The 12,660-nt window shown below is 47.0% G+C and overlaps 1 protein-coding gene across 1 annotated transcript in view; it reads right to left on the bottom strand.

Moving 5' to 3' along the window:
• Nucleotides 1–12,660, bottom strand: part of LOC126092926 (cytochrome P450 4C1-like) — a 219,966-nt gene that overhangs the window by 119,798 nt on the left and 87,508 nt on the right. Inside the window, exon 2 of the mRNA XM_049908657.1 lies at nt 6,941–7,142. Coding sequence (XP_049764614.1) covers nt 6,941–7,142 — 202 coding nt within the window. The remainder of the gene's footprint in view (nt 1–6,940; nt 7,143–12,660) is intronic.

Genomic DNA, 12,660 nt, shown 5'->3' with positions numbered 1-12,660 from the left:
CGTCGCTCTCTCCCCTTTTTCGCGATAGTTCCAAACACGCTGCCCTTCTTCGAACTTTCTCGATGTCCTTCGTTGGTCCTATCTCGTGCGGATCCCACAGTGCACAGGATAACTCCAAAAGAGAAGGTACAAGCGTAGTGTAGGCAGTTTCTTTAGTAGGTGTGTTGCATTTTCTCAGTATTCTGCCAATAAATCGTAGTGGATGGTTTGCTTTCTTCTGTGTGATCCCTCAAGATTACGTTATTCATAACTGGAATCCCCAAGCATTTAGCTGAGTTTACAGCCTTTCGATTTGTGTGTTTTATCCTATAACCGAAAGTTATTTGATTCGTTTTGGTATTCATGTGGTTGTCTTTACACTTTTCATTAAAGAGTCAAATGACACTTTTCGCACCACACTGATACACTACTGGCCATTAAAATTGCTACACCAAGAAGAAATGCAGATGATAAAAGGGTATTCATTGGACAAGTATATTATACTAGAACTGACATGTGATTACATTTTCACGCAATTTGGGTGCATAGATAATGAGAAACCAGCACCCAGAACAACCACCTCTGGCCGTAATAACGGCCTTGATTCGCCTGGGCATTGAGTCAAACAGAGCTTGGATGGCGTGTACAGGTACAGCTGCCCATGTAGCTTCAACACGATACCACAGTTCATCAAGAGTGGTGACTGGCTTATTGTAACGAGCCAGTTGCTCGGCCATCATTGACCAGACGTTTTCAGTTGGTGAGAGATCTAGAGAATATGCTGGCCAGGGCAGCAGTCGAACATTTTCTGTATCCATGACCTGCAACATGCGATCGTGCATTATCCTGCTGAAATGTAGGGTTTCGCAGGGATCGAATGAAGGGTAGAGCCACGGGTCGTAACACATCTGAAATGTAACGTCCACTGTTCAAAGTGCCATCAATGCGAACAAGAGGTGACAGAGACGTGTAACCAGTGGCACCCTATACCATCACGCCGGGTGATGCGCCAGTATGGCGATGACGAAATACACGCTTCAAAACACGGATGCGACCATCATGATGCTGTAAACAGAACCTAGATTCATCAGAAAAAAATGACGATTTGCCATTCGTGCACCCAGGTTCGTAGTTGACTACACCATCGCAGGGAATCCTGTCTGTGATGCAGCGTCAAGGGTAACCGCAGCCATGGTCTCCGAGCTGATAGTCCATGCTGCTGCCAACGTCGTCGAACTGTTCGTGCAGATGGTTGTTGTCTTGCAAACGTCCCCATCTGTTGACTCAGGGATCGAGACGTGGCTGCACGATCCGTTACAGCCATGCGGATAAGATGCCTGTCATCTCGACTGCTAGTGATACGAGGCCGTTGGGATCCAGCACGGAGTTCCGTATTACCCTTCTGAACCCACCGATTCCATATTCTGCTAACAGTCATTAGATCTCGACCAACGCGAGTAGCAATGTCTCGATACGATAAACCGCAATCGCGATAGGCTACAATCCGACCTTTATAAAAGTCGGAAACGTGATGATACGCATTTCTCCTCCTTACACGAGGCATCACAACAACATTTCACCAGGCAACGCCGGTGAACTGCTGTTTGTGTATGAGAAATCGGTTGGACACATTTCCTCAGGTCAGCACGTTGTAGGTGTCGCCAGCGGCGCCAACCTTGTGTGAATGCTCTGAAAAGTTAATCATTTGCATATCACAGCACCTTGTTCCTGTCGGTTAAATTTGGCGTCGGTAGCACGTCATCTGCGTAGTGCAGCAATTTTAATGGTCAGTAGTGTATCTTGTCTACATAATTTCGAATTTTGTTTTGATCATCTTATGACTTTATAAGACGGTAAACGGCACTAACATCTACCACAATGTAAAAGTTCTATTTACATTGTCTCCTAAATCGTTTATGTATATCAGGAACAGCAGAGGACCTACAACACTGCCTTGGGGATCGTAATATATTACTTCTGTGTTATTAAATGAGTTTCCGTCAATTACAACGGACTGTGACCTTCCTGACAGGAAATAACGAATCCAGTGGCACAAATTAGATGATAGTCCATAGGCACGCAACTTGATCAGAAGTCGCTTGTGAGGTACAGTGTCAAAAGCTGTCTGGAAATCTAAAAATGTGGAATCAGTTTGATATTCCCTGCCAATAACACTCATTACTCACTGGGAATAAAGAGCTAGTTGTGTTTCACAAGAACGATATTTTGTGGATCGGTATTGGCTGTTGGTCAATATATCGTTTTCTTTGAGATACATAATAATGTACGGATACAGGATAAGTTCCAAAACTCTACTACAAATCGACGTCAGTGATAAGGGTGTGTGATTCAGCGGATTACCGTTATTTCCTTTCTTTGGTATTGGTGTGACATGTGCAACTTTCCAGTCATTTTGTCAGTCTTCATTCCGTTTTTGTAATGTGTGGCAGGAGTCAGCCCAAACAGATAACTGCGCATCACCTCTTTCATGCGACGCCCATTGCCAACGAAAAGCGTTAGTTTGTTTCCCATTACAAAGTAAATTATTTTGAAAGCGAAATTTTACGCGCCCATTCGATGGAGTGGTCCTGTATTAGCCAAATGCGATATTTCTTTTCTCGATATTTATTAACAGTGGCTGTAGAGCACAAAAAGTAACAGGCACTGCAGCACCACCCCTTGCCCGGTCTCCCTGCCTCACGCTGTCTGCAGTTGCAATGCAGCAACGCTGCTTTGTTGCTGCTGCAGTACTGCTTATCCTTCGTTTTTTACTGTCGCTGTTAATACATATCAGTGAAACGAATATAGCATGAGACCAATTTGGGGTCACTTTATCGAATGTGCACGTAAAATTAGACATTAAACGTCATTTTGTTTGTAATGGGGCAAAAAACTGATTTTCTTTTGTTGACACCGATCGCCGATGAAACGTATGATGAGCAATGTTTGTTTGACGTGATTCCGTCTATAGACGGCAAAAACAAAATTGCAGATATCTGACAAACACCAAACAAAATGGGCCTGACGACTCTTTGGAGAGACGCTGCTGATCCAAAAAAGTGTAGAACCCAAAGATGTGGTCAGATCACAACGTAACTTCACACACATACAAGCCATCGGTGGGTACGTAAATGATTAGCATTCAAATCCATCAGATTGGATTAATGTTGCTTGTGTTCAGTGTTCTTACCAGGCCTGGTAGGGTAGATTAGAGACGCGAACAGCGTCAGATGCTGCGCAACCACTGTGAACGGTACAGAGATGATGTGCACTCATGTGAGATAGCAGTATCGTTGCCTGGCAGAGTTCCAAAGGAGCCTCACCGTGTGTCTTCGTTTGACGGGCTATTCGAACAGAATAGTATCAAGATTTGTAGGGTGTTCTGATGGAACAGTGGTCTGACGTTGCACTGCGTGCGAATATGGGGACAGGAATACCCATCGTCAATGTTTCGTTGGACTGCGCCTGACCATCAAAAGGAAGGATCGTCGTGATGTGACCATGCACTTCGAAACCTCGTTACACCTGTGCCTGCCGTCCGAGATTAAGTAATGGACTCGATGCAAAATTCTGTATCATTCCACACAACTGGTTGGAGACTATCAGCAACCAGGTGAGGAAACTGTCGTCTGTGGTGTGTGCTGCCGTTAATAACACAACACAAGCGGCTGCATTTGGTGTGTTGCCGTGACGGGGACGGGCGGGCTGCCGACGATTATCGTCGCGTTGTGTTCAGCTGTGAATCACAGTTCTCCTCACGACCATCATTATCAAGCATGGTGGCAACCCAAGGAAAGATACTACTCTTCCAATGTTCTGCAGTAGCTCAGCGGTGTTACTCCTGACATCACGGTCTGGGGAGCCATCTCGTATGACATCAGGGCAGGGGTGACGGTGCTTGAAGTAACTAACAGGGCGTTTGGCACGTCACTGACAGCCAGCACACTCACGTGTTACTTCTCATGTGACAGTGTCATGATGCCATTTTCAACAGGATAACACTCGTCCACTCATGGCACATGTCTGCTAATGATGTGGTACCCCAGTGGTCCGCACGGCAAGGTCTATCAGCAAGATCCCTGGATCTGTCTCGGCAACACGTGAGTGGGACCAGCCCGGACATCAACTGCATCTCAACGACGGTATCCAGTATGTCGAGGACCAGTTAAAACGATTGTGGGCCAGTTTGCCCCAAGAGAGGATAACAAGATTTCACGGCAGCCTTCTCAACCGAAACAGTGCGTACATCCAGGTCAGAGGGGGTGCAACCCCATTGTAATAACTGGGCTTGTACTGCTAAGTTCTTTCTTCATTTGACTCTGTTTTGTGATAATTAAAATAACATCATATACCGTCTCGATCCCTGAAATTTCATTTTGTTTCCCATTTTACAAGACAGTACATATTCAGGGTGTACCAGATCTCCCTCGACAAATTTTCGCAGGGTGTTCACGGATACCTTCAGAGTACTACTTGGTGCACCAGCATGGCAGCAGCAGCAGCAGTCAGCAGGCGCCGGAGCGGTGTTGCCGCTGCACTAGTACTGTTTACTCTTAGTGTTTTGCTGTCCCTGTCAATACACGTCAATAAAAGGAATACCGCACGAGGCTGATTTTGGAGCACTCTGTGGAATGAGCACGTAAAATACCTCTTTAAAAATACTTTTGTTTGTAACGGGAAAGAAGCCGACGCTTTCCATGGATACTGTGTGTTCATGAAAGATGTGACGAGCATTGTTTGTTTGGGCTGGCTCTGGCGACACGTTGTAAAAATGAAATTTCACGTTTCTGCCGAAACACTAGAGAAAATCCGTCTGATGATCTATGAGAGACACACTGTACATAGAGGATGTAACGGTTATAAGTACACATGCTTTTAAATGTGGTACCTTAAAATGGACACACGCAAATGTGTTGGTTGCTTTTTCTCTGCTTCGAATAGTCTCCCTACAAACAGGTCTCATAATTTAGTACCTGATGTTTTCTGCACGGTCGTAACTGCACCACTATGTGGACTGCGCCTGTCAATATAGATTAATAGTTTGACAGCAATACATCTATACTTCGACAACTGCCATGCTGCCCAGGGGAAAATAAGCATTAATGGCTTTCTCTTACCACATTTACTTGGAGGTACTAACCAACATAAAAATATTCTGCTCATAATAGTTCTAATTATTAGTCTGCAAATGACATAAATACTGTTGTTAAGTGCATCATCCTCAGTCACCAATAGATATATCTCCTCTTACACCCATTAACCCTACATTTCTAATACTACACATTACAAATATGCCCATAAGTAAAAACTGTGATTATTCTCTCTCTGTTTTGTCTCTCTGACTATATGGGTGGAGCAATTGCACCCCCCTCCCCTACCCCCCTAAATCCGCCCTTGTGCTTGCCATCGGCATAGGAACTGCTCAGTATGTTATCGTCATGCCACTATTCCATTGCATTCAGTGAACCCATACGTGAAATGTATAGAAGCCAGAATTCCGTCAGAAAACCTATCCATAGTACTGCAGTGTAAGAGTTAACACTGCCGTTCGACAAAAACCTACACAGAACCTAGCACTACTGAATATGAACTTGAGGGCAACGAAGTAAGGAGGGCATCGGAGTTGACAACTGCGAGTAAAGTGAGTGAATGGAGAAAAGACACACAGCGCATACAGTCGGCATTTGTAGTACCATGCACGAATTTCAGGGCAATATAAATAAAAAGCTAAGTGGGACATGAAACCAAACGAAATACGAGGGTTGCCCAGAAAGTAATGCACCGCTTTTTTCTTCTTCAACAGTTATTTATTGAACATAATGTGAATTACGTACATGAAAGAATGGTGTTTTATCTAAACCCCCTGTTTTTCCACGTGATCTCCATCCCGTTCTACGGCCTTCCTCCAGTGTGAAACAAGGGCGTGTATGCCCTGTCCAGTACCAATCCTTGTCCTGGTGATGGAGCCTGTCCGTGAATCACTTCCTCGTCGTCCTCAAAATGCCATCCACGAATGGCATCCTTTAAGGGCGAATGACAACATCAGCTCGTTGCAACACATCCAGTCTGACAGCCACGGATGGTCTCCCCAACTGCTGCAAATCGTAGAGCTCCACTGAACCGCCTTCCGATGACCTCACCCTCCATGACCAGCGACTAACTGTACTTCTGTTGACAGCAGATGCTCCACAGACTTTGCACAAGCGTTTGTGAATATTCCCCGCAGTTTCCTTCTCTGCAGTGAGAAATTCAATGACGGCATGTTGCTTGTAACGTACATCAGCTATAGACGCCTTTTTGAAACTGTTCTGCAGCTACGCTATTTGTTGATAGTGACGGAAACTTGGCGCGCTCACTCACGGGATTTCAAATAATACACGAGTTACGTTTCGCATTCGTAGCATTGTTTTCGGCCGAGAAAAAAAAATGCAGTGCATTACTCTATGGGCCACTCTCGTGCGTTAGTTCCGCAACGGACCACCAGAGACTGGCTCCGTTATGTCAAAATATTCTGAAGGTGTCCCTCAACAACCTCTGAAGCTTTGTCTGCGGATTTCTGGTTCAACTTCTATATCAGTATACGCACAAACTAAGTTAATCTATGAGGCTTACAGTGAATGAATATTTCATATACCTCAGTACTCAATAAGCACTCTTACTGTGGCTGAAGGTTAGATGAGATTTCGCCCTAACTAGCTCGAACTTAGGTACTTCAAATCGTCATTACCTAACTTCAACTCGTCTGAACCAGCAGTTCTGACAACTGCAAGAAAATGTCTCAACGCAACATCTTTTTCACTAGGCTGGAGAGAGGAGAGGCAGAGGAAGAGGGACTCTATATAGTGTAACAAGGCACGTGAGCGTCCACACTGCCGCATTTCTCCTATAAGCAATTACAGGTGAGTAGACTTAATAATACTTCATTTTTAGGTAGAAGGATCTTACAGCGAATTCGACTCACTTCTGTATGGAACCCCGGCTCGAGGTTCTTTCGGTGTCTTTTCCAGGTTTCGCCGTTGATGGTGAGCAGCCCGTCTCCCATAAATGTACGCAGTACGTGCGCAACGTAGGGTTCGCGTTGTCGCGGTTTGCTGCCCAAAAGCAGGCGCTTGACGTCTTCTGGCTGTGTTAGCACAATCACCAGCTTCGGGCCCACGTAGAGTCTGAAACATGGTGTTTTGTAAACAATGAATCGGAGTGAATTAGCAAACTGTAATGCATCGTTGTAAACCTCAGCGAACAGAGATAAATAACGACTTGAAAATGTTAATTACCGCCGGCCGCGGTGGTCTCGCGGTTCTAGGCGCGCAGTCCGCAACCGCGCGACTGCTACGGTCGCAGGTTCGAATCCTGCCTCGGGCATGGATGTGTGTGATGTCCTTAGGTTAGTTAGGTTTAAGTAGTTCTAAGTTCTAGGGGACTGATGACCACAGCTGTTAAGTCCCATAGTGCTCAGAGCCATTTGAACCATTTTGTTAATTACCGCCAGTGACCTGATTTCTAGCGTTCATTTCCTCGGCAGAACTGTACAGGGCAGCAGAAAACTTACAGACAACGTATCTGTAAGTGAACACTTCATCACTTACACAAATAATTTGACTAATGAAACACTGAACCTGTTACGTTTTTTCATGTGTATCATGAAGCTCTTCTAGAATTTACTTAAGTGTTCCAAGTGATGTCTGCGCGAGAGTAGTTCTGATTGTCGTATCTTTAAATCGTCTATTTGGGGATTTAGGGCAATAGGTAAATGTAAAACCCGGAATTCTTAGATGCTGATGTTAGAAAATAGTGTTTCTCTTGTACCAGTGACAGGTATTATGCCTCGTTCATTGTGCAGAATTTTACAGACGCGCAGAAAATCACTCGTTTTGATTCCTTACGTAAAATCATAATATGGTACAGAGCTATTGCGAAAGAATTGTTTCCCAAAGAGTCAGATGTGTTCCGTTTCAGCGGATAAAATTCTTATTATTATTATACGCTGTTATTATTTGTGTCCGTAATTACATTGTTCTCAATTAATTACTTAGATGTACATGATTCAACGAGAAGTATGCATAAAAATAGAGAGCTTTTTATAAAATTTATTGGTGCGTGTTTCTTATGGTCCGATGCAAATCACTCTTATTAGACAGTAAATAAAATGAATAAGTAAACTATTTGCGTTCAACTATCACTTGCAACTGCTATTAATAACAACAATGGCTATTCGCATTAACAATTTTGCTTTGAATTCTATTTCTGTACTATCTGCAAACAGAGAGAGAAATGAATGAAGGGAACAACATTTTATGCATTTACGGTCGTTATTACACACAAGAGAAAGTTCTAAAGAATTTAAACGGTACACTGCTATATTCTGGGTGGTTGTAGGTAAAGTGCAACTACTCACGGTGCGCTGTAATTATCGCACGGCAGTGAAACTTTGTACATATTCTAATGCATTAATGCGAAACTACACTCCTGGAAATTGAAATAAGAACACCGTGAATTCATTGTCCCAGGAAGGGGAAACTTTATTGACACATTCCTGGGGTCAGATACATCACATGATCACACTGACAGAACCACAGGCACATAGACACAGGCAACAGAGCATGCACAATGTCGGCACTAGTACAGTGTATATCCACCTTTCGCAGCAATGCAGGCTGCTATTCTCCCATGGAGACGATCGTAGAGATGCTGGATGTAGTCCTGTGGAACGGCTTGCCATGCCATTTCCACCTGGCGCCTCAGTTGGACCAGCGTTCGTGCTGGACGTACAGACCGCGTGTGACGACGCTTCATCCAGTCCCAAACATGCTCAATGGGGGACAGATCCGGAGATCTTGCCGGCCAGGGTAGTTGACTTACACCTTCTAGAGCACGTTGGGTGACACGGGATACATGCGGACGTGCATTGTCCTGTTGGAACAGCAAGTTCCCTTCCCGGTCTAGGAATGGTAGAACGATGGGTTCGATGACGGTTTGGATGTACCGTGCACTATTCAGTGTCCCCTAGACGATCACCAGTGGTGTACGGCCAGTGTAGGAGATCGCTCCCCACACCATGATGCCGGGTGTTGGCCCTGTGTGCCTCGGTCGTATGCAGTCCTGATTGTGGCGCTCACCTGCACGGCGCCAAACACGCATACGACCATCATTGGCACCAAGGCAGAAGCGACTCTCATCGCTGAAGACGACACGTCTCCATTCGTCCCTCCATTCACGCCTGTCGCGACACCACTGGAGGCGGGCTGCACGATGTTGGGGCGTGAGCGGAAGACGGCCTAACGGTGTGCGGGACCGTAGCCCAGCTTCATGGAGACGGTTGCGAATGGTCCTCGCCGATACCCCAGGAGCAACAGTGTCCCTAATTTGCTGGGAAGTGGCGGTGCGGTCCCCTACGGCACTGCGTAGGATCCTACGGTCTTGGCGTGCATCCGTGCGTCGCTGCGGTCCGGTCCCAGGTCGACGGGCACGTGCACCTTCCGCCGACCACTGGCGACAACATCGATGTACTGTGGAGACCTCACGCCCCACGTGTTGAGCAATTCGGCGGTACGTCCACCCGGCCTCCCGCATGCCCACTATACGCTCTCGCTCAAAGTCCGTCAACTGCACATACGGTTCACGTCCACGCTGTCGCGGCATGCTACCAGTGTTAAAGACTGCGATGGAGCTCCGTATGCCACGGCAAACTGGCTGACACTGACGGCGGCGGTGCACAAATGCTACGCAGCTAGCGCCATTCGACGGCCAACACCGCGGTTCCTGGTGTGTCCGCTGTGCCGTGCGTGTGATCATTGCTTGTACAGCCCTCTCGCAGTGTCCGGAGCAAGTATGGTGGGTCTGACACACCGGTGTCAATGTGTTCTTTTTTCCATTTCCAGGAGTGTAATTTAAACTGTCTAAAAGTTAGTTCCAATTTTGACCACCGAGTGCAGATTTGGAGCTGACAGTGCAAGAAACACTTGCAGAAATGTTTCGGTATGTAATGGGTTAGGAGCAGAACATGAGCAGAAAAGTTCAAACAAATGAGAGAGGCATAAGGTTATTTTACTATTAACTGCTATTTACACAGAGTGTGCAATACGAACACCGAACACGTCGACGAGATATTGTACAGCGCCAGGTTTGTACCCGGTGACTGTGGTGTCACCGCCAGACACCACACTTGCTAGGTGGTAGCCTTTAAATCGGCCGCGGTCCGTTAGTATACGTCGGATCCGCGTGTCGCCACTATCAGTGATTGCAGACCGAGCGCCGCCACACGGCAGGTCTAGAGAGACTCCCTAGCACTCGCCCCAGTTGTACAGCCGACTTTGCTAGCGATGGTTCACTGTCTGCATACGCTCTCATTTGCAGAAACGACAGTTTAGCATAGCCTTCAGCTACGTCATTTGCTACGACCTAGCAAGGCGCCATATTCAGTTACTATAATTACTACAAGATATTCTGAACAGATAATATTGTAAATCACGTACCGTCAAGAGCGACGTTCATCATTAATGGATCAAAGTTAAGTATCAAACTAATTACGTCCGCTTTCTGAATTCTAATTCCTTGTCATGTTGCAGACCTCACGTCAGTATAGTTCTTCCCTCCTCACGCCAGCCTGCGTGAGCTAAAACGCGTGCATTTCGGCCTCAACTAGTAACACGGTGTTGGCTCTTCTGCCAACACAACAGTGACAAAATTAGAACTACACTCCTGGAAATGGAAAAAAGAACAGATTGACACCGGTGTGTCAGACCCACCATACTTGCTCCGGACACTGCGAGAGGGCTGTACAAGCACTTTGTGTTGGCCGTCGAATGGCGCTAGCTGCGCAGCATTTGTGCACCGCCGCCGTCAGTGTCAGCCAGTTTGCCGTGGCATACGGAGCTCCATCGCAGTCTTTAACACTGGTAGCATGCCGCGACAGCGTGGACGTGAACCGTATGTGCAGTTGACGGACTTTGAGCGAGGGCGTATAGTGGGCATGCGGGAGGCCGGGTGGACGTACCGCCGAATTGCTCAAAACGTGGGGCGTGAGGTCTCCACAGTACATCGGTGTTGTCGCCAGTGGTCGGCGGAAGGTGCACGTGCCCGTCGACCTGGGACCGGACCGCAGCGACGCACGGATGCATGCCAAGACCGTAGGATCCTACGCAGTGCCGTAGGGGACCGCACCGCCACTTCCCAGCAAATTAGGGACACTGTTGCTCCTGGGGTATCGGCGAGGACCATTCGCAACCGTCTCCATGAAGCTGGGCTACGGTCCCGCACACCGTTAGGCCGTCTTCCGCTCACGCCCCAACATCGTGCAGCCCGCCTCCAGTGGTGTCGCGACAGGCGTGAATGGAGGGACGAATGGAGACGTGTCGTCTTCAGCGATGAGAGTCGCTTCTGCCTTGGTGCCAATGATGGTCGTATGCGTGTTTGGCGCCGTGCAGGTGAGCGCCACAATCAGGACTGCATACGAACGAGGCACACAGGGCCAACACCCGGCATCATGGTGTGGGGAGCGATCTCCTAAACTGGCCGTACACCACTGGTGATCGTCGAGGGGACACTGAATAGTGCACGGTACATCCAAACCGTCATCGAACCCATCGTTCTACCATTCCTAGACCGGCAAGGGAACTTGCTGTTCCAACAGGACAATGCACGTCCGCATGTATCCCGTGCCACCCAACGTGCTCTAGAAGGTGTAAGTCAACTACCCTGGCCAGCAAGATCTCCGGATCTGTCCCCCATTGAGCATGTTTGGGACTGGATGAAGCGTCGTCTCACGCGGTCTGCACGTCCAGCACGAACGCTGGTCCAACTGAGGCGCCAGGTGGAATTGGCATGGCAAGCCGTTCCACAGGACTACATGCAGCATCTCTACGATCGTCTCCATGGGAGAATAGCAGCCTGCATTGCTGCGAAAGGTGCATATACACTGTACTAGTGCCGACATTGTGCATGCTCTGTTGCCTGTGTCTATGTGCCTGTGGTTCTGTCAGTGTGATCATGTGATGTATCTGACCCCAGGAATGTGTCAATAAAGTTTCCTCTTCCTGGGACAATGAATTCACGGTGTTCTTATTTCAATTTCCAGGAGTGTATTATTTTTAGCGGAAATAGGTTCCAGATTAACGCTTCAACATATGTACCCCCGTGAGTGGCAGTGTTTTAATTACAAACACCGCGTAAATCGTCAGTGGGAACTTTTTCTCCTAATTTTTTGTGGTGTACATTAATTTCCAGATCCTCCATTTATCATCGTAAGTGACTTCTGGAAGGAATGCTATAGCCTAAGATCTTCTATTGCCACAGCTGCAGGCGTTGGAAAAACATCGACTATGATGAATGAAATGAAAAAGATATCAATATTTACCTGCTCTTGAATGGCCTCTTTTATCGTTTATCCCATAATGCGAGGTCCGCTGTTTTCACGATTACGCAAATTTACTTTCTTTGGTTGTGTGTTTGGATACCCTTCCTGTCACCATCGACGTCTGTTAACTTAATGGAGGGAATTCGTGCGCAGCCTGTGTGTGAGCCGTGTAAGCTCTGTTCCGAGTGTCATCGTACAGTGAGGAGCCAAAGGAACTGGTACTCCCGCCTAATACCTTCTGAACAGCCCGTTGAAAGGCACCCCACACATCCTCAATAATGGTCATGTCTGGGAATATTGGTGGCGAGCGGAAGCGTTTAAACTGAGAA

This window comes from Schistocerca cancellata, chromosome 7 (genome assembly GCF_023864275.1).
Source record: "Schistocerca cancellata isolate TAMUIC-IGC-003103 chromosome 7, iqSchCanc2.1, whole genome shotgun sequence".
Lineage (NCBI taxonomy): Eukaryota > Metazoa > Arthropoda > Insecta > Orthoptera > Acrididae > Schistocerca > Schistocerca cancellata.
This window is presented reverse-complemented; position numbering and strand designations above follow the sequence as displayed.